Source organism: Papio anubis, chromosome 1, assembly GCF_008728515.1.
Source record: "Papio anubis isolate 15944 chromosome 1, Panubis1.0, whole genome shotgun sequence".
NCBI classification, from domain to species: domain Eukaryota; kingdom Metazoa; phylum Chordata; class Mammalia; order Primates; family Cercopithecidae; genus Papio; species Papio anubis.
In genome coordinates, this window is record NC_044976.1 from 4,766,219 (window position 1) to 4,789,210 (window position 22,992).

The 22,992-nt window shown below is 43.0% G+C and overlaps 1 protein-coding gene across 22 annotated transcripts in view; it reads right to left on the reverse strand.

Annotated features, from left to right (window-relative positions):
* The window catches only part of NPHP4 (nephrocystin 4), a 134,287-nt gene that overhangs the window by 55,468 nt on the left and 55,827 nt on the right, over positions 1-22,992 (reverse strand). For 17 of the 22 annotated variants that reach the window (XR_002520789.2, XR_002520788.2, XR_002520791.2 and 14 more), the window contains 2 exons: positions 18,391-18,573; positions 9,587-9,812 (listed from right to left, as the gene is read on the reverse strand). Coding sequence is in view for 17 of the 22 variants with exons in the window: in XM_021935437.2 (XP_021791129.1) it covers positions 9,587-9,812; positions 18,391-18,573 (409 nt within the window). In the remaining 5 variants the exon portion in view is untranslated. Of the gene's footprint in view, positions 1-9,586; positions 9,813-18,390; positions 18,574-22,992 lie in introns of those variants that run through there. The other 5 variants (XM_003891021.4, XM_009180901.4, XM_009180666.4 and 2 more) reach the window with 2 other exon arrangements.

The window sequence follows — 22,992 nt, forward strand, 5'->3', positions numbered from 1 at the left end:
TAATATAAAATGGTAGAAGCGTAGCCAACACTGAGCTTTCTGGGCCCACCCAGAATCTACTTTCCTGGATGCAGTCAGGACCAGCTGTGTTTGTCTGTTTGTGGGGTTTTTTTTGTTTTTGTTTTTGTTTTTTAGAGGCAAAGTCTGGCTCTGATGCCCAGGCTACAGTACAGTGATGTGATCATAGCTCACTGCAGCCTCAAACTCCTGGGTTCAAGCAATCCTCCTGCCTCAGCCTCCCAAGTAGCTGAGACTACAGGCACATGCTACCACACCCAGCTACTGCATGCATCTATCTATCTAGCTAGCTAGCTACAGAGTCTCACTCTACCGCCCAGGCTGGAGTGCAGTGGTGTGATCTCGGCTCACTGCAACCTCTGCCTCCCAGGTTCAAGAGATTCTCCTGCCTCAGCCTCCCGAGTAGCTGGGACTACAGGCACGTGCCACCACGTCCAGCTAATTTTTTGTATTTTTAGTAGAGATAGGGTTTCAACGTGTTAGCCAGGATGGTCTCAATCTCCTGACCTCGGTGATATACCCACCTCAGCCTCCCAAAGTGCTGGGATTACAGGCATGAGCCACTGTGCCCGGCCTTAAGTTTTTTGTAGAGTCAGGGTCTTACTATGTTGCCCAGGCTGGTCTCAAACTCTTGGCCTCAAGCCATCCTCCCACCTCAGCCTCCCAGCGTGCTGGGATTATAGGTGTGAGCCACTGCGCCCATCCAGGGATAGCTGTTTTTACCCATCAAAGACTCTGGGATCCAGAGCAGCTCCGTGGAGATGTGCTGCAGTTGCTCCTGCCCTGGTGGCCCCCTTCCTCCAGTAAGATTTTGGGCCTGTGTTAACTGAACCAGTAGTTGAAGGGGTACGTACATGTGGTCGCTTCCCTCAATGCTGCCAACCAGAAGAACCACAGTGGCAGTGGCAGGGGGACAATGTTAATAATCACCCAGCAATCGCTGGGCATCTGTTCCACGCCAGGCAGCCCCGAGCACCTAGACATATCTTTACTCATTTCATCCTTTCCATAATCCTTTGCTATCCTTTGCCCATTTTTCTTTTCTGTTGTTTATCTGCTTCTTATTGATTTGGAGGAGCTCTTTCTGTAATCTTTCTAATCTTCTCATCTTATTTCCTTCATTAATTTTTAATGGTCATATGTATTGCAAATATCTTTCAGTCTGAGGTCTGTCTTCTAACTTTGTTTACAGAGTCTTTTCTCACACACAAGTTTTATATTTTAATGTAATCTTATTTCTCAATCTTCTCTTTTTGGTTTGTGCTTTGTCTATCTTGCTTAAGAAGGCTTTCCTTGTAGGTCTCTAAGGACTTGCTTTATGAATCTGGGTGCTCCTGTATTGGGTGTATATATATTTAGGATAGTTAGCTCTTCTTGTTGAATTGGTCCCTTTACCAATATGTAATGGCCTTCTTTGTCTCTTTTGATCTTTGCTGGTTTAAAGTCTATTTTATCAGAGACTAGGATTGCAACCCCTGCTTTTTTTTTTTTGTTTTCCATTTGCTTGGTAGATCTTCCTCCATCCCTTTATTTTGAGCCTATGTGTGTCTCTGCACATGAGATGGGTCATGCTACCTGACTTCAAACTATACTACAAGGCTACAGTAACCAAAACAGCATGGTACTGGTACCAAAACAGAGATATAGACCAATGGAACAGAATACAGCCCTCAGAAATAATACCACACATCTACAATCATCTGATTTTTGACAAACCTGACAAAAACGAGAAACGGGGAAAGGATTTCCTATTTAACAAATAGTGCTAGGAAAACTGGCTAGCCATATGTAGAAAGCTGAAACTGGATCCCTTCCTTACACCATATAATAAAATTAATTCAAGATGGATTAAAGACTTAAATGTTAGACCTAAAACCATAAAACCCCTAAAAGAAAACGTAGGCAATACCATTCAGGACATAGGCATGGGCAAGGACTTCATGTCTAAAACACCAAAAGCAATGGCAATAAAAGCCAAAATTGACAAATGGGATCTAATTAAACTACAGAGCTTCTGCACAGCAAAAGAAACTACCATCACAGTGAACAGGCAACCTACAGAATGGGAGAAAATTTTTGCAATCTACCCAACTGACATAGGACTAATGTCCAGAATCTACAAAGAACTTAAATTTACAAGAAAAAAATCAAACAACCCCATCAAAAAGTGGGCAAAGGATATGAACAGACACTTCTCAAAAGAAGACATTTATGCAGCCAACAGACACATGAAAAAATGCTCATCATCACTGGCCGTCAGAGAAATGCAAATCAAAACCACAATGAGATACCATCTCACACCAGTTAGAATGGCGATCATTAAAAAGTCAGGAAACAACAGATTCTGGAGAAGATGTGGAGAAATAGGAACACTTTTACACTGTTGGTGGGACTGTAAACTAGTTCAACCACTGTGGAAGACAGTATGGTGATTCCTCAAGGATCTAGAACTAGAAATACCATTTGACCCAGCCATCCCATTACTGGGTATATAACCAAAGGATTATAAATCATGCTGCTATAAAGACACACGCACAGGTATGTTTATTGCAGCACTATTCACAATAGCAAAAACTTTGAACCAACCCAAATGTCCATCAATGATAGACTGGATTAAGAAAATGTGGCACATATACACCATGGAATACTATGCAGCCATAAAAAAGGATGAGTTCATGTCCTTTGTAGGGACATGGATGAAGCTAGAAACCATCATTCTCAGCAAACTATCACAAGGACAGAAAACCAAACACCGCATGTTCTCACTCATAGGTGGGAATTGAACAATGAGAACACTTAGACACAGGATGGGGAACATCACACACCGGGGCCTGTTGTGGGGTTGGGGGAGCAGGAAGGGATAGCATTAGGAGATATACCTAATGTAAATGATGAGTTAATGGGTGCAGCACACCAACATGGCACATGTATACATACGTAACAAACCTGCACATTGTGCACATGTACCCTAGAACTTAAAGTATAATAATGTAATAAAAATGGAACCATAAAAAGAAAAAAGAAGGCCTTCCTAACCCAAAGGCCATAAAAATATTCTCCAATGTCTTTTTCTAAAATTTCTCAAGTTTGTTTTTCATACTTTAAGTATTTAATCCATCCCATTTTACAGCTGAGGAAACAGGGACAGAGACATTAAGTAACTGCTCTGATATTCAATTAGGAAGTATGCATTCATAAGCAATACATGCAATTGTTTTGAAAGTTAAATGCTACCACATTGTTCATTTCCTTTCAGTACGTGTGTTCTTTCAACATGCCTTTGTGAAAGTTTACCCACCATGATACGCATAGATCTATTATCATTCATTTAACTGACACACAGCATTTCACTGTCCAAATAAGTCAGTTTTTCCATTCACTGACTGGGAAGCCGGCAGACTGTTTTCAAATTTTAACTTAGAAGCTGCTGTGAAGCCAAGCCCACCCAAGTCTCCTTGTACATATGAACTGGTAGTTCTCTCTAACAGGCGTCTGGAAATGGCATTTCTGAGTTGTAGGATATTAACTAAATCTTATAAAATCACTCTTCAAAGTGGCTGTACATATCACATTCTTCCCACAGTGTTAAGAGTTCTGCTTTAACCACATCCTCATGAACCTTTGCACTAGTAGACAGCTAGATTTCTCCAATATGAGGGGAATAAAATGGTTTTTCATTTTATTTTGCGTTTCTCAGATCACCAGCAATACTGAGCACTTTTTCATATGCTTATGGTTATTGGTTATTCTGGTTTCTTCTCTATAAATTCCCTCTTCATATGACGACAACGTTAACGATTGCCCAGCAATTGCTGAGCATTGTCCATTTTTCTTTCCTGCTGTCTATTTCTTATTGATTTGGAGGACCGCTTTCTATAATCTATCTTCTTTCTAATCTCCTAATTCTAACATTTCTGAAGTTTTGGTTTTTAGGCCATCAGGAATTTAGTATTGTACATGACATGAAATTAGGATTGAATTTTATATTTTCCATGTGGGCAAGGGATCACACCACGCCATTTACTGACTGGTACTCCTCGCGGTAAGCAGAGTAACTGCTGCCACCCCAGAGATACCCGTGTCCTAATCTCAGAACCTACACCTGTGTTCAATGCCAAGGGACTAAGTTGACCTGAGACGGGTGGGTTGACCCTGGGTTATCCAGAAGGGTCCAATGTACTCACAACAATCTTTGTAAGTGAAAGGCAGGGAGGCAGGAGGGTCAGAGTTCAGTGGGACTGGAAGGTGCTGCACAGCTGCCTTTGAAGATGGAAGAAGGAGCCAAGGGACACAGGTGGCCTCCAGCAGCTGGAAAATGCGAGGAAATGGATTTTCCCCTGGAGCCTCCAGAAGGAGCACAGCCCCACTGAGCCCTCAATTTTTAAGACTGCAGAACCCACTTTGGACTTCTGACCTCCAGAATTTTAGGATAATAAGCTCCTGTTGCAATGTCACTAATTTGTTGTAGCAGCCATCAGAAACTAATACATTCCTTCTCTGCAAGTTGTCACATATCACGCTTTATATTTTGTCCCATTATCTATTTATCTCCCTCTGTATCAATGTTATACTTGTTCTAGAAATTAGAACATTATGGTAAGCCTAAAAACTAAGAAAGGTGAAGCCTCCCTCCCTCTTCAAAATTGCCTTGACTATTCTTGACTATGTATTTTTTTTAATTAAAAAATAACCCCAGCATTTTGGGAGGCCAAGGCGGGAGGACTGCTTGAGGCCAGGAGTTCAAGACCAGCCTGTACAACATAGCAAGACCTTATCTCTACAAAACAAAAAACTGAGCCAGGCGTGGTGGCACTGCCTGTAGTCCCGGCTACTCGGGAGGCTGAGGCAGGTGGATTGCTTGAGCTCAGGAGTTCAAGGCTACAGTAAGCTGTGATTATGTCATGCACTCCAGCCAGAGCAATGAAGTGAGAATTTGTCTCTAAACACAAAATAAAACAAAAACCCTGGAATATATCCTAAAAGAAAATAAATGCAGCTCATGGGAGAAAGACACACCAGGCAGAGAGCATGAGCCAAGACTCAAAAGTCCAGAAAACAGCAGCATGGTGAGTGAATCACAAGTAGCACACGCAGCTAGGAAATGCTTCCAAACCCCTGGATGATCGGTCCTGGTGGGGATGATTTCAGCAGCCAAGAAACCACTAACAACAGTCCAGGACTTCTACTGCTGGCCAAGAAGAGTAACAGCGATCAGACTGACCCTCCCATCTAAAACACATTTTCTTTTAAACACAAAATACGTAAAACAGTGGTTTTCAAGACAGCGGACTTCAGGCAACAAAGGAGAGTGATCCTGAGGGCTGGGAAACAGAAGAGGGAAGGCCTACCCTGCCCCCAGCTTACTGTGTTCAGTGAGGTTGCACCAGACAGGATGAGCAGCACGCAGAGAGAACGCCAGCCATGTACAGAGGGTCCCACCCTAGCATTCAGTAGAGTGCAGATCAGGAAACTTCCTAAGGCCAAAAGAGAAAGAACCACCAGAGAGGATTACAGGGAACAGGGCCTGGTCTTCACAGGGCAGGCAGACATAGTGCTGTTCCCTCCAGCCATGTGGTAATCCTCATTCTTCATGGGACACCAGGCAGACCCCTCGGAGGGCACCTGTCATCTCAGTGAGAAATAATCAGCCCTAGACGAAATGCTGATCTGATCTCACCTAACAAATCTTAAAAGCAAGACCCAAAAGGATCTAACAATTTTCAAAGCTTAAGAATATTTATCAGATACAAAAATATTCAGTATCCAATATGAGAAAATTCTCAATATCTGGAGTCCTCAAAAGTTATCAGACATCCAAAGAGGCAGGAAAACAGAACCCAATCAGGAAAATCTATCAATCAAAACTGATCCTGAACGACAAAGATATCAGAATTAGCAAACCAGGATAACTGTATTTCTTAAGTTCAAAAAGCCAGAGGAAACACTGAACATGTTAAGTCAACACACAGAAGATACAAAACAAGCCCAGACAGAACTTCTAGAGATTAAAACTATAATATCTGAGATGAAAAGTATACTGAATGGGATAAATGGCAGATCAAACAATCCGGAAGAAAAGAACTTGAAGTGAACTTGAAGATACGGCAATAGAAACTATCTAAAATGAAACACGCAGCGAAAGAAGGTTATAAATAAAAGTGAACAGAGTATCAGCGAGCTGTGAGACAACTTCTGGCAGCCTGATAAACTTGTAATTGGGGCCTCTGAATGAGAGGATGAGAGAGAAAGACAGAAGAAATATGTGAAGAAATAATGACCACAATTTTTCCAAATGTGATGAAAACTATAAATCTACGGATCTAAGAAGCTCAAGGAACCCCGGCAAAAAAATCAGTTTAAGAGCCATTCTGGGCAAGCAGAGGCAGTGGCAGACTGGTTTTTAAATCTCCTCCAAATGCCTTATGAAATCAGGGCAACCAGGGAAGTAAAACCAAAGCCCACAGACAGCGTCCACGATTGATCCAGCCCAAAAGCCCGACAACAGGATCAGCCCATCAGAGTTTATAATTAATTTGATTAGAAGGTCTTCAGAATATAACTTGCTGCATTTTTCCAGTGCCATAACTATATCTTTATTTACTTATTTATTTTTGAGACAAAGTCTCGCTCTTTTGCCCAGGCTGGAGTGCACTGGCTTAATCACAGCTCACTGCAGCCTCAATCTCCTGGGCTCAACTAATCCTCTTGCCTCAGCCTCCTGAGTAGTGGGGACTAAAGGTGCACACCACTGCACATAGCTAATTTGTTTTATTTTTAGTAGAGATGGGGTCTTGCTACCCAGGCTGGTCTTGAACTCCTAAGCTCAAGTGATCCTCCTGCCTCAGCCTTCTAAAGTGCTAGGATTATAGGCATGAGCCACCATGCCTGGCCTGTATTATAATTTAAACACATGAAAATTTCTTTCCAGAGAAGGTAGCCATATTTTTCCTGAAAGCTAGCTACATAGGTTCATTCTCTGTTCAGGCATTTCTACAGACATGGGCAAACTATGTTTATTATGTATTACTATTGTACTTCTAAGTAACTTAATCAAAAATCAGAGTACAGAGTAGATCCACGGGTTCTGCATCCATGAATTCAACCAGCCTTGGATTGAAAATATTTTTTAAAAAATGGATGGTTGTATCTGCACTGAACACGTACAGACTCTTTTTTTCTTGTCATTATTCCCTAAACAGTACCACAACGATTTACATAGCATTTGCACTGTATTAGGTATTGTAAGTAGCCTAAAGATGATTTAAAGTACATGGGAGGATGTGCGTAGATTACAGCAAATACCACCATTTTATATAAGGGACTTGAGCATCTGGAACCAGTCCCCCACGGATACCGAGGGATAACTCTAATCATGTTTACACTTAATTACAAAATATACCCAATTTATAATCTAAGGTCCTCTGTTTTTCATAATTATGTTTCTTAAAGGTTGATAGGTATTTTATTTTTAAAATATAACTATGTCAAAGAGTGTATGTCAAAGAAGTAAAGATACCAGATGTAAGCAAGGAATGGGTTGCTTTTATTTTTTTTCTTTTTTGAAATGGAGTCTCACTCTGCTGCCCAGGCTGGAGTGCAGTGGCACAATCTCGGCTCACTGCAAGCTCCGCCTCCCAGGTTCACACCATTCTTCTGCCTCAGCCTCCCTAGTAGCTGGGACTACAGGCGCCCGCCACTATGCCCAGCTAATTTTTTGTATTTTTAGTAGAGACGGGGTTTCACTGTGTTAGCCAGGATGGTCTCGATCTCCTGACCTTGTGATCCGCCCGCCTTGGCCTCCCAAAGTGCTGGGATTAGAGGCGTGCGCCACCGCGCCCGGCCGGGAATGGGTTGCTTTAAATGACCCTTTATTATGACCCTCTGTTTAGTTATTTGAAATTGTGTGTCCTATGCCTTGAATGCACTCAACTTTATCAAATGAAATTGGAAATGCATTCTAAACCGACTCTGACAGGAAAAGCCTGCATGCCACCCACCACCACAAGGGATTCGAGTATAAGGGATACTGTACATTTCAGTGCCATTTATATAAGATGGGATTATTAATGTACACACTGGTGGTAAACAGAAATCTTGAGAACAAGCTGGTAGGCACAAAACTCAAACACTGAAAAAACAAAAATATTAAAACCATCAAATGCATCACCTCTCTGAAAAACAGGAAAATACTCAACGATGCAGTTTGTCCCAGAGAAATCAACTATTAAGTTTTGGTACCGGAATATTCCCAGATAGCTCAGAAAATCCCAAAAGACCATGTTTATTATGTATTACTATTGTACTTTTAAGTAACTTAAAAATCAGAATACAGAGTAGATCCCTGGTTTCTCCATCTATGAATTCAACCAGACTTGGGCTGAAAACATTTTTTTTAAATGGATGGTTGTGTCTGCACTGAACACGTACAGACTCTTTTTTCTTGTCATTATTCCCTAAACAGTACAATTTACATAGCGTTTGCACTGTATCAGGTATCTCCGAAAGTCATCAACTTAATCAAATTCATCAACTTAGAAATGCTTCCACCAATTGTTAAAATCAAATTCGACAAGACCAGTTCCCATACATTAGAGTCTCAATCCACGAAGAAAACCCCTCCTGAGTGACAGAAGCACCAGCAGCTTTGCACCAGGACTCGGGGCCACAGCCGAGCACAGAAAGCAAGTCCTCCCTCGACAGCTGGGCGTCACCAGCTGGAGCCCTGAGGAGCACAAAGCTCCCTCCACAGGCTTGCACGTGTGTTCATCCCTATCTTGCCATCTGGAACAGGCAGAAAGAAGGAAGTCATCACCTGCGACTAGGGATCCCAGAACTTTCAGTGGCGAGAACTCCTGACACCTAGAGCCAAGGCCCCATACTCTTTCGGGTGGACTACTCCAACACTCCCTCGTACCTTCCACCCCGCACCAGACTAAAGGTGGAATTCTCAACCAGGACATGGGTCTAAACCAAGAGGCTCTGAGCACAGGGTACTGCCTCAGCAGAAGCAGCCAGGCTGACAGCCAACAAGAACTCTTTAACCTCCTAACCATGTGGACTTGCTGCCACCACAGGGCCAGGGCTCTACCTCCGCTGGCAGCCCTTGCTGCTTGCAGCCAATTGTGACTCCCTTTCTTAAAGCCACAGACTCAGATCACAGACTCCTAACTTTCGGGCAGGCTTCAAGGTGAGTAGACAGAGGGCTACTTTAACAATGCAAACTCAAGGTGGCGGTCCTTGGCTCTCGATCACCCTCTAATTCTCGGGTCCCACATTTGCAGGGCACCCAAGTGACGTGTCCTTTTACATGCTTAATTGGGGAGCTGTCAAGTAACTGAGCTGACTCAGGGCTGAAGCACAAGTAACAAGCTTCTGGGCCACACTTCAACACTGTCCAATTCTACACCTTGGTATTAAGCAAAAACCCAACAGATTCAATTAATGCAATCTATGGCGATTATCTTACAAATGTGATGATTATCGTACTGGACTAAGTATGCTTCCCCAGGAACAGATGGAAGTACTGCCTGCCGTGTGCCTGGCAAGTCAGCTCTCTGGAAACACTTACTGGAAGGGGACGTGGGTGGTTTCCTGGCAGGCTGCCGCTCCGCCTTGGGGCCGCTGACAGGCTCCGCGGGTGCATCCAGGTGTTCTTCTGAGCCCAGCGAGAACTGGAACCGGACTGTACCCGACTCCACCTGCTTCACCTGCAATGGACCAAAACAGCAGCGATGGCCACTCTCTTCATCAGCACACCTGTCAGAACCATCCAACCAGGAACAGCAGGCTCTGCCCTAAAACAAAGTCTACGTGAAATCAGAGGCTTCTGACACCACATGTTCTTAGATTATAATCAAGTAGTTTGAGCAAAAAGCAATTGGCGTGGCACTAAAAGCCCTGCAGACCACACGATCATGGAATGACCCTTACCCAAGCAGAAATCGCAATCTCTCTCTCGAGTTGTGAATGTTTCCATTGACCTATGTGAAACTGACATCTTTATTCTGGGTATGGCTCTGTGGGTTTTGGCACACACACACAGATTCACATAACCAGCACCACACTCAGGGTGCAGGCCAGCCCCATTCCCCCAGGGTGCTCCCTTGCCCTGCCCCTCTGCAGCCACACCCGGCTCCTGCCTAACCCGGGCAATCTATGACTGCTTCCCCAGCACTGTCTTTGGTCTTTTCGAGAATGTCAAAAAAATGTCCGACACATGAAATCACGTAAAGTATAACTTTCGAGACCAGCTTCTTTCATTTAGTGTAAGATTGATGAGATTCATCCAAGTTGTTGCATATACATCAGACTGTTTCTTTTTTATTACTGAGTGATATTCTATTGTACGGATGTATCAGTTTATTTATCCATTCACTCACAAACATTTGGGTTGTTTCTGGTTTGGGTGATTATAAACAGAGCTGCTACAAACACATGTGTTTGTGTGAATACAGGTTCCATTTCTCCAAGAGTAGGACTGCTGGGTCATATGGTATATTTAATTTCATAAAGCACTTCCAAACTTTATTTCTGGACTCTCTAGTCTGTTCCATTAATCTAATCCCTTGACAGTAATTAGTGTAGCTCTACAGTGTTTAAACTGTGAACTGTGTAGTCTGATTCCTCCAACTTTACTGTTGTTGTTGTTGTTGTTGTTGTTTTTAACTATTTTGACTCTTCTAATTCCTTTACCTTTTCATATAAATTTCAGAATCTGCTTGTCTATAATTCCAAAAAAATCCTGCTGGGATTTTGATTGAAAACTGCATAAAATCCCTAGATCAACCTTGGGCAGAACTGACAGCTTTACTATGTTGAGTTTTCCAAGACATAAACATGTTACATCTCTCCAATTATTTAGGTCTTCTTTGATTTCACCTAAGAATAACCACAGTGACAACTAGCAAAAAGACAGTTTTATTGTTTTCAGCATACAGATCCCGTATCTATTTTGTCAGATTTCATGGAGGGCAGGCTTTGTAAATAATACTGTTTCTGCATTTTGCTTTCAATTTTTCAGTGTTAGTATACAGAAATAGGACTGATTTTTCATGTTGACTTCCTGTGTTATCCTGCAACCTCACTAAACCCACTTACTCATTCCAAAAGGACTTTTTTGTAGATTCCTCAGAATCTTTGACATGGACGATCATGTTTTCTGCAAATAAGGACAGTTTTGTTTCTTCCTTCTAATGTGTATGTCTTTTGTTTTCTTGACTTACAGCACTGACTACAACTTCCAATGCAATACTGAACATGACGCTGAATGCTAACAGTGGACATCCTTTACTTGTTCCTAATCTTAGGGGGAAAGCAATCAGTCTTTCACCATTAAGTATGATGTTAGCTAAAGAGTTTTTGTAGATACCACTGATCACGCTGAGGAAGTTTTCTTTTATTACTAATTTGCTCAGTTTTTATCATAAACTGATGCTGAATATTGTCGAATGTTTTTTCAATATCAATTGCCAGGATCATATAGTTTTCCTTCTTTAAACTGTTACTATAATGAATTACATTTATTGATTTCCAAATAGAAAACAGACTTGCATTCTTGGGATAAAGCTCCACTTGGTTATAGTGTATTATTCTTTTTGTGTATCCCTGGACTCAATCTGCTAATATTTTGTAATTTTGCACCTATGTTTATGAAGGATATGGGTCCACGGTTCTGTTTTCTTATTACTATCTTTTTCTGGTTTTGATATCAGGGTAATGCTGCCTTCATTTCATGAGTTGGGAATTGCTCCCATCTTTTCTGTTTTCTGAAATAGATTGTATAAAAGCAGCATTATTTCTTCTTCACATGTTTAGTAGAATTCATAGGCCTGAATATTTCTTTTTCAAAAGTTTTTAAACTATGAATTCAATTTATATATTAGTTATAGGACCACTCAAGTCATCTACTTCATCTTGGCTGAGTTTTGGCAGTGTGGCGTTTAATATTCATTCATCAATTTGACCTAAATTGTCAAATGTATGTGCAGAGAATTGTTCATAGTATTCCCTTATCCTTTTAACACCTGTGAGTCCGTACTGATATTCCTTCTTTCATTCCTAATATTAGTAATTTGTGTCCTCCCTTCTTTCTCTTTCAGTCTTGCTAGAAGTTCATCAATTTTACTGACATTTTCAAACAGGTTTTTGTTTCATTGGGTTTTTGCTATTTTTTAATTTTTAATCTATTATTTTTGTTTTCAATTTTATTAGTTTCTGCTGTTATTGACTTCTGAATTGCTTTAGGTTTATTTTACTCTTCTTTTTCTAGTTTCTAAAGACAAAGATTAGATCGCTGGATTAAGATCTTTTTTCTGTTCTAATACAAGCCGCTAACGCTAAGCATATTTGAGCTGCATCCTACAAATTTTGATACGTTGTATTTCCATATTTGTTAAGTTCACAGTATCTTCTATTTTCCCTGGAGGCTTACTCTTTAATTTATGGATTTTTACATATTGTTTAATTTCCAAATGGTTGAAAATTTTTATCTTTGTTATTGATTTCTAGTTCAATTCCATTATAATCTGAGAATTCATCTTGTATAATCTCAACTCTCTTAAAACTGAAGTTTGTTTTATGACCAAGGATATTGTCTATCTTGATGAATGCTCTATGTGCACTTGTAAACAGCGTGTATCCTGCTGTTGTTGGGGAGAGGGCTCCATCAATATCATTCCGATCCAGTTGGTCGATGGTGATGTTCAGTCCTTCCGTATCATTGCTGATTGTCTAGCTAGTTGTTCTCTGTTTACTTAGAGAGGATGTTGAAATCTCTATAATTGTGGATTTGTCCATTTCTCCTTTCAGTTCAATCAGTTTTTGCTTCATGTATTTTGAAGCTCTATGTTAGATGCGAGCAATTTTAGGATTGTTATGTCTTGGCAACTGACCCTTTCATCGTGTGTACTATCTCTTAATTCCTGGAAATTTCCTCTATTCTGAAGTCTAGTTTGTCTGATAGTGTCTGATAGTAATATAGCCACTCCAGCTTTCTTTAATTAGTGTTTGAACAGAATATTTTCCATTCTTTTAATTTACATTATATTTATTTAAAGTATATTTCTTATAGACAGTATATAGTTGGGCTTTGTCTTTCATTAAGCCTGATGATATCTCTTAAACTGGTGTGTTTATACTATTTACACGTAATGTAATTACAGGCATACTTCAAAGATACTGCAAGTTCAGTTCCAAACCACTACAACAAAGCAAGTCACTTGAATTGTTTGGTTCCCCAGTAGATTTTAAAGTTATATTTACACTATACTGTAGTCAATAAGTGTGTAATACCATTATGTCTTAAAAAAAAAAAAAGTACTGTACCTACCTTAATTTAAAAATACTTTATTGCTGGCCGGGTGCAGTGACTCACATCTGCAATCCCAGCACTTCAAGAGGCACGCAGATCACCTAAGGTCAGGAGTTCAAGACCAACCTGGCCAACATGATGAAACCCCATCTCTACTAAAAATATAAAAATTAGCCGGGTGTGGTGGCGGGCACCTGTAATCCCAGCTACTTGGGAGGCTGAGCCAGAAGAATTGCTTGAACCCAGGAGACGGAGATTGCAGTGAGCTGAGACTGCGCCACTTCACTCCAGCCTGGGTTACAGAGTAGGACTTAAAAAAAAAAAAAAAAGCCACTTTCTTGCTAAAAAATGCTAACCATTGTGCCATTATAGGTATGGTGACTCACGCCTATAATCCCAACACTCTGGGAGGCCAAGGTGGGAGGATTCCTTGAACCCAGGAGCTCAGGATCATCCTGGGCAATACAGCAAGACCTCAACTCTACAAAAATTAAAACATTAGCCAGGCATGGTGGCACATGCCTGTAGTCCTAGCTACTCAGGATGCTGAGGTGTGAGGATTGCTTGAGCCTAGGGATTCAAGGCTGCAGTGAACTATGATCGTGCCACTGCACTCCAGCCAGGGCAACAGGGTAAGACCTTGTCTCAAAAAAAAAAAAAAAAAAAAAAAAAAAAAACCACTAGGGATCATCTGAGCCTTCCAGAACATTGTAATCTTTTTGCTGGTGGAGGGTTGTGCCTTGATATTGATGGCTGCTGCCTAATCAGAGTAGTGGTTGCCAAAGGTTGGGGTGGCTGCAGCACTTTCATAAAATAAGACAATAATACAAGTTTGCTCCATCAATTGACTTTTCATGTCATAAAAGAGTTCCCTGTATCATGTGATGCTATTTGACAGCATTTTACCTTAGGCAGAACTTTCAAAATCATAGTCAATCTTCTCAAACTTTGCCATTGCTTTATCAACTAAGTTTAGGTAATATTCTAAATATTACATCTATGTACCTTTAAAATCTCTCCAAACACTGTGTTTAGTTTTGGTTTGGTTTGGTTTTGAGACAGAGTCTTGCTCTGTTGCCCAGGCTGGAGTGCAATGACGCGATCTCAGCTCACTGCAACCTCTGCCTCCCGGGTTCAAGTGATTCTCCTGCCTCAGCCTCCCGAGTAGCTGGGATTACAGGCATGCGCCACCACATCTGGCTAATTTTAGTATTTTTAGTAGAGACGGGGTTTCACCATGTTGGCCAGGCTGGTCTCAAACTCCTGACCTCAGGTGATCCGCCCACCTCAGCCTCCCAAAGTGCTGGGATTACAAGCATGAGCCACCATGCCCAGCCACAGTGTTATAATTTTTGCTACAACCATCCAACATATTTTAAAGAAGAAGAGAAGAACATTATATTTACCATTTCTGTTGTTTTTTCTTCATTCTTGATGTTCCAAATTTCCATCTGGTATCATTTCCCCTCTGTCTGAAGATTCTTTTAGCAATTCTTTAAGCAAATTATCTGCTACCAATGAATGCTCTTACTTTCGGTTCATCTGAGAATGTCCTCATTTCACACCTTTGTTCTGTTTTTGTTGTTGTTGTTTTTTGTTTGTTTGCTTGTTTTACCGGACATAGAATTCTGAGTTCCAAGGTCTTTCTGTTAGTACTTTTAAAATGTCCCACTTTCCTTCTGGTCAGAGTGGTTTCTGATGAGGAATCCACAGTCACTCAAATTATTATTTCTCTGTAATGCATCATTTTTCTATAGCTGTTTTTAAGAACCTTCTTCATCTTTAGTTTCAGCAGTTTGCATATGATTTATCTGAGTGTAATTTCCTCACATTTATTCCTGGGGTTCACTGATTTTGGATCTGCAGATTTATGTCTTTTGCCAAATTGGGGAAGTTTTCAGCCAATATTTTTTCAAGTACTTTTTTCTATGCCACAGTCTCCTCTACCAGGACTGGGTGCTAGCCTTTTTGGTAGGCACCTGCAGGTCAACGCTGAGGCTTTGCCCCTTGTCTTCCAATCATTTTCTTCTCTATTGCTCAGGGTGAATAAATTTCTATTGGTTTATCTTCAAGTTCACTTACTCTTTTGCCATCTCCATTCTGCTGTTAGGCCATCTAGTAGTTTTTTATTTTGGTTATTTTGTTTTTCAGTTCTAAACTTTTCATGTGATTGTTCTTTATATTTTCCATCTCTTTACTGAGACAGCCTACCTTCCCATTTATTTCCAGAGTGTTTGCTCTTTTTTACTAGAGCATCTTTATTATGGCTGATTTAAATTCTCTGTCTGATAATGCTAACATTTGGGCCATCTCAGTATCGGTGTCTGTTAAATGTCTTTTCTCTACAAGCTGTATTTTCCAGGTTCTTTGTATGACAATTAATTTTAGCGCATGTCAAAGACACTTTGAACATTATATTATAGTCTCATTTAAATCCTGTGAAGAATGCTGGTATTTTTATTTAGGGAGGAATTGGCCCCGTTGAGTTCAGCACACAGTTTCTGACCAGCATCCTGTAAGCTGTGGTTTCAATGTCAGCTTCATTTTCAAAACCTGTGCAGTTCTTCAGATCTCTCCTGCATGTGGCTCCACCCAGCAGGCAGCTCTGGGACTGGGAAGCAGTCAGCCCCACGGTCTCAAAGTCTTTGGTATGCCATTCAGGGTCAGACCCACACATGTGCAGCTTCCGGGTGAACCCAGGGTTTTGTAAACAACCTTACAGGGCCGCTTCCCCAGCTCCTCCCTCAGTGATCTCTCTAGTATCTTCCAGTAGAGCCCCCTTTTCAATCCTCCAACCAGCTCTGCTGCCCCCTGCAACAGTGCCTGAATCCAAGGCCAAGCAGTAGGAAGACAGAGTGCTTTAAAGATGGGCAGAAATGTATAAAGGAGCTAAAATTTTCATCTGTCATTATGAGAATTCAGTATATAATGTCTAAAATTGTAAATTAAGAAATGGCAGTAGAAGCCTATTATTTAGAAAACAAAGGTAAAGACCATAAGTCAGAGTTAAGAGTTGAAAGTGGCTGCCTTTGGAGATACCAATTTGAAAAAAAAAAAAAAGGAGGGAGACAATTCTTTGCTCAAGGGAAAAGGGCAGGAGTTGTTTAAGAAAGTAAATACTCATGATGATACATGACTTCATTTCTAAGTAAATAACGGTGAAATAAGCACAACAACATAAACTAAAATCTAGCTACCCCAAAGTTATGGGCTTTGAATTCTATTTCTATTTTTCTTTGATTAATATCTGCCACTCCTACTCAACAGTCATGGGATCAGGGATGTTTTTTCTTAGAGTATATGTAGGTACTCAATAAAAGTTCACTGAGTGATGAATGACTGAATGAGATAAAGAAGAGGCTGGTGCAGTGGCAGAGATAGGCACACCTAGGTTTCCAACTGACCTGACTTGAGAGCGGCTGGCACCACTATGCAGGAAATACAGGCAGAAGCAGAGGAGTGCCTTCGCAGGGCAGGAAAGTGAGTCAAGTTTGTGACCAAGGTTAGTTCACTGCTTTGGTTAATTATATCACTTTAGAGTAGTGGCCCTCAACCCCAGGCAATTTTACCCCACAGGAAACATCTGGCACTGTCTGTGGACTTGCAGGGCTCTCACAACTGGGGGGATGCTGCTGGCACCCAGGGAACAGAGGCCGGGAATGCTGCTCAACATCCTCTAGTGCACAGGACGGCCTCACACCAAGAATTATCTGGCCCAAATGTCAACAGAACTGAGGTCAAAAACTCCTGATTTGGAAGTGGTACTCCTTGTGGAAAATGGTAGAACTTGATACATTTGTATCCTTAAGATAGTAAACCTTCAAAACATTCATGCCCCAATATAGTTTACAGGCTTAAAAATTAAGGGCAATATGGTGGCATGATAGACCTAAAAGTAAACAGAAGAAATATTTATTTATATACCTGTTCAACGGGGAGGAGAGCAGAGGGAAGAGGAGAGGGGAGACAAGGAGAGACGGGAGGACACAGGAGTGGCGGGCAGGGGAAGACCGTAATGGCTTCAGGATTTCTAGCAGCAATTTTATAATAAGGGCTCCAACCAAACCATGTAGGAGTGCAGCAAAATACGGTCCCACCAGGAGAGACGTTCCTTATAGGAAGAAAAGCTGCACAATCAGCTGTTCCCTTATTCAGGTCCCCCAAGCATTATCCAAATCATCAATAACAACACTGAACACATTATCTGTCACTGGAGTCAGCACAGAGGTGACAAACTGAAATAACATGCACAGTCCTTTTACCTTAGAAAAATGAGGCACCTGAGTACTAAAAAGCTCCTGCTTGCACTGCTCAAATGGACATGTTTTAGAATGTGAGGGAAGACCAAACAGTGCACCCAAGCAGAAACTGCCACACCTCAGAGAGCCCAATGGACTCCAGCATCTGCCAGAGCAGGGTTTCGCACTGTGTCTGTGGTGCCCTGGGTCACCACTAACCATCCTCCACCACCACCAATGGGGCCAAGGAGACTGGGGATGAGACCCTCACACACACTCCAACCCACTCTGCTCTACTTTTTTTTGCTTTCTTAATTGGGGTGCAGAGAACATTTCATTTCAGAATTTTTTTTAAAAATCTGAGAATCTCTGCTGTGGTCCTACCCCTTTGTACACAACCGAGGTGCAACAAGCATTAGTGATAAGTCACAAAGATAAGCCAGGGCTAGAAACCAGAACTGGCTCCCACCACAGCACTCATCCACCAAAAAACCTACTGGCAAAGACCACACAAGGCCCCAGCTCCAATGCTCCAAATGCGCATGCCACACAGGTGAATCTCGCTGCAAAGTGCGTACACATCAGCTGGAGGTTCACCAAGTCATCCCAGGAAATCAGTATGTGAACAGGGATAAAACCCAGGGTAAAACTGGTCTTAAGAAGTTTACATAAAAACGTCACACTAATCTTTCTGAAGGCATACCCACATGAAAAAAATTCTGTAAATGAAACATCTGCAAACATATTTGTGGACTTTTGCTTTTGAAAATGAATGAACTTGCTAGAAGCTCACCAGAGATGCATAAGAAAGACCTAATAATTTACCTCTTCAGAGCTCATGCTGGCTGAGGGTACCTTGTAGACCAGACAGTGCGAGGGGTTGGGCTGGATCCCGCCCTGCAGAGGCAGAGTCACCCTTCCAGAATCGGCTTCCAGCAAGGGGTTCCAAACAGCCCAGCGGACCATGTGCATGCACGCCAGGTTGGACAGAGAGGTGACCGAAGCTGCCTAGAATTAAAACAAAGCACATCGGTGTATGAGTTATCACAGAAGCCACCTGGAGAGGGGAAATCAACAGTGCTTTCACGTGTAAAATTCAACTAGAGCTCAGTGTAGCAAGGGGCAGGGATCGTCAGTTACATTTTATAAAAGGAACTGGGGCAGCAGGAGGATGTGGCATCCACAGTCAGACAGCAGGGCGCAGACGGTCTTCAGTTACATGACCCCACCAACCCAACCAGGACTCCTGCCCACCCATGAGTCTCCTTTTCTGGACCAAGGTAGTTAGTGATGGCTTCCCCCTTAGAGAACACCAATGTTTCATGACCCCCTGTTCCCGTAAAGATCTTTCCATAGGTTTGTAAACACCCTGCACCTTGCCAACAACAACTCAAATCCATCAGGAAAATACTAGGAACAGCACTTTGAATTCCTCATCAGCAACTTGGTAAAATAATGAAGAACGCACATGTATATTTAATTCACATTCTTAGCACACATTTTCTCCACAGAGCTCCAGCTTCCAATAGGACACTTCATATCTGTAGCTTTCATGAAATTGGGAAATCGATCGGGTCAAATTCCAGGCATTGTTCCTTCTTTCTCCTTCTCCATGGCTGGCCAAATGGAAGGAATGAGGACACTACGAAAACCCTTGGGTTATAACCACATTAAAGTCATTTTCACAAACATGGTTTCAGGGCTTGACTGAGTAAAGAGTTTTAAAATTACCAATTTTCATCCATTTACTTAAAAATAAGTAGGACTAAAACTGAACTCTGGTCTTTTTTCAGACCCCAAAGTCCAGCAGAGCCACCTTGTTGAAGAGGACTCCAGAGCTGCTCGGCTCTGAGCAAGGCCCTGCCAGCAGATCCTGCAGGCCCCCCTGGTAGGTGGAGCACACTTAAGTCACCAGGAAGGCCGATCAGCCAGAGGCCCATACGGTACAGGCAACAGCAGGTCCAACCAGGAGCCCCAGTTACAGCTCCTTTCACTCCTAAGATCACAGCTGCACTGACCAGTGAGTGCTGCGGAGCGCTGCCTCGACGAGAGCCACTGGAACAGCCCAGAGGAAGGAGGGGCAGCCGTCCACTTCCACCTGGGACTTCCAGCCTCAGTGTCCCATGTACAGGAGAAACAGCCCCCAAGCAGGAGGTGGTGACTGGTCCATGAGCACAATGCTCCACTTCCTACAGTGCTCCACTTCCTACAGTGCTCCACCTCCTACCGTGCTCCACCTCCTACAGTGCTCTGCTTCCTACAGTGCTCCACCTCCTACAGTGCTCCACCTCCTACCGTGCTCCACCTCCTACAGTGCTCTGCTTCCTACAGTGCTCCACATCCTACAGTGCTCCACCTCCTAATCTCCTACAGTGCTCTACCTCCTACAGTGCTCCACTTCCTACAGTGCTCCACCTCCTACAGTGCTCCACCTCCTCACCTCCTAACCTCCTACAGTGCTCCACCTCCTAACCTCCTACAGTGCTCTACCTCCTACAGTGCTCCACTTCCTACCATGCTCCACCTCCTACAGTGCTCCACCTCCTCATCTCCTAACCTCCTACAGTGCTCCACCTCCTACTGTGCTCCACCTCCTACAGTGCTCCACCTCCTACTGTGCTCTACCTCCTACAGTGCTCCACCTCTCACTGTGCTCCACTTCCTACAGTGCTCCACCTCCTACTGTGCTCCACCTCCTACAGTGCTCCACTTCCTACGGCTTCCCCCCCAGCCCTGGCTAACAGAGACAGCTGCACCCTTCGGGGGTGATGAAAGTAAAATGGGGTGGCTCCCCACTGCTCCCAGTCCTGGGTTTGGCTAAGGTAGCCAAGGGCATCCCTCTTAACAATGCTGCCTGAGGGCATGAACCCAGGCAGCATCGCAAACACAGCCATGGTCACAGCGAAGGGGTGGCCTGGAAGGAGGACGCGTCCCACTCTTGGTAATGAATGGACGCCCATGCCCTGCCTAGAATGGGTAGAGCACAGCATCCACCAGGAACAGAGACGCCCAGGGGATCCGCGAATTTGCGCTGCCCCAAGAGCCAAGGACGAAGCAAGACTCCAGCGGTGGTGGCCAGGAATCCTAAGGGATTTTGCTTATTTGGCTGGACATGCCAGTAGGGAACAGCCACACCAGTGTCACTGCCCAGACTGCAGTCAGGTCCCACACAGATCCCCACATGTATGTGTGCACACAAGGCCTCTGAAATCCAGACACAGATGGCCCCGTGGTCTATACTGGGCTAAACCATAGCCAAGTTCATACACAGGCAGATTTGAACACAAAAAAGAAAACAGTTCTTGTTTCTTCCAAGTCAGCCTATTCCAGACTGTTCCTGCCAGATGATATCTCGTCCTGTTATATCCTAAAAATTCAGAATCTGCATCTTGTTTTGCATTAATCTCTTTTCCCATCATAATCGGACCTCAAACCATCCACTTCTGCAGAGCCCTTTGCTGCAGCTAAATTCTAGCTCGTGGGCCAGGATACTGCCACGTTCACACCCCTGTCACAGGGTGAGCAGGGATTGGGTGGTCCCTGGCAATTCAATGAGAAAACACCCACACCATGGAGAGGACACAGAAAGAATCAGAAAAGTAAGAAATGGAAGCATATGACTCTAAGCCACACTTCCAGCATTTGCCAAATACAAAAACGTCTTCCTTTTCCCCATCCAGTTAGTTGACGACAGATTATAAAACAGTGCTGAGCAACTATAGCATACCAATGACATGGTGATCCTAACTCCACTTCTTTTTAAAAATCAAATTTACAGCCAGGCACAGTGGCTCACGCCTGTAATCCCAGCACTTTGGCAGGCCGAGGCGGGTGGATCACCTGAGGTCAGGAGTTCAAGACCACCCTGGCTGACATGGGGAAATCCCATCTCTACTAAAAATACAAAAATCAGCTGGGCATGGTGGCCGGCACCTGTAATCCCAGCTACTCGGGAGGCTGAGGCAGGAGAATCGCTTGAACCTAGAAGGTGAAGGTTGCAGGGAGCCGAGATCACACCACCGTACTCCAGCCTGGGCGATAGTGAGACTCGGTCTCAACAACAACAAAAAAAATCAAATTACTATAAATGTATTAGGAAAACTTGTCACTATAAGGATTCAACAATGTCCAGACTATTTTTGTAAACAGTTATCATCATAAAATACAGAAGTTTATTATCACAGGATCAAAAACAAAATAAAGTAAAATATGTATCCACATTTTCATGCTATCTGTACAACTTCTAATTTTCAACTTAGGTGATTCCAATATCTAATTTTCCAATTTCATAGTGCTTTTTGGTTCTCCATCAATAGATGATCTCCTCTGTGCAAAGTATCTGTCAGTTACATAAACATCCATTTTTCCTTACTTTTCTGTTTAACAGCTTTAATAACAACAACAAAAAATGCGTGCAGCGAGTTATTGATCACTCTTTCTGAGACCTCAACAGGCTAATGGGGACCTGGTGGGAAGCCAGTCGCCATGTATTTGCCCACACTTGCTCACTGCCAGCCCACAGAGGGACCCGCAGACAGGAACTGCCCGAAAACCGTCTGGCTCTGCAGAGAAGGCCAAGCACACAAGCAGAGCGAGAGTGACTCTGACACGCTCCTACTGTCAGTGGATTCTAGTGCTTGAGATGACATCAGCTACTTCATCATTTCTTTTCCTGCCCAACTCGGGTCTGAATTCACACAAACTGAAAAGAAAAAAAAAAGCCCCAAATATACCGAATTGCTCCCATTTAGACTTTTTAAGTATAACAGCACAAAATACACAAGTACAAATACACAAAAGACAAAATACACAATACGCAAAAGACGAATGACGAATACACTTGGATTATGAGTCAGGTTTTGTCGTGGAACAGAAGTGCCACACCTGCACTTACCACACAAAGCCGCTCACAGAAAAGAGACTCTTGGCCCTTGGAAATGCTACAAACCACAGTCCCTGTGGTGGGCTCAATGTGTCCTCCAAAAAGATGCTCTCAGCCTAATCCCCGGAACCTGTAGCTGTGGCTTTATTGGAAACAAGGGTCTCTGTGGATGTGATTAGTTACAGTGTTACGGGATGAGATTATCCTTCATTATCTAGACTGGCCCTAACTCCAATGGCAAGCATCCCTGGAGGAGCAGGGGAGAGACAAACCAGACACAGAGACAGACACAGAGGGAGACACAGAGAAGAGGCCACATGACAAGGCGGCAGAGAATGGAGTGATGTGGCCACAAGCCAAGGACAGCTAGGACCCCCAAAACCCACAAGCAGCAGGGAGGCCCCATCCCCTAGAGCCTCCCGAGGAACTCAGTCCTGCCACACCTGGGGTTTCCTCGGAAGGAGCTCGGCCTGCCACACCTGGGCTTTGCCTGAGGATAAGCTCAGCCTGCCACACCTGGGCTTTGCCTGAGGGGACCTCGGCCC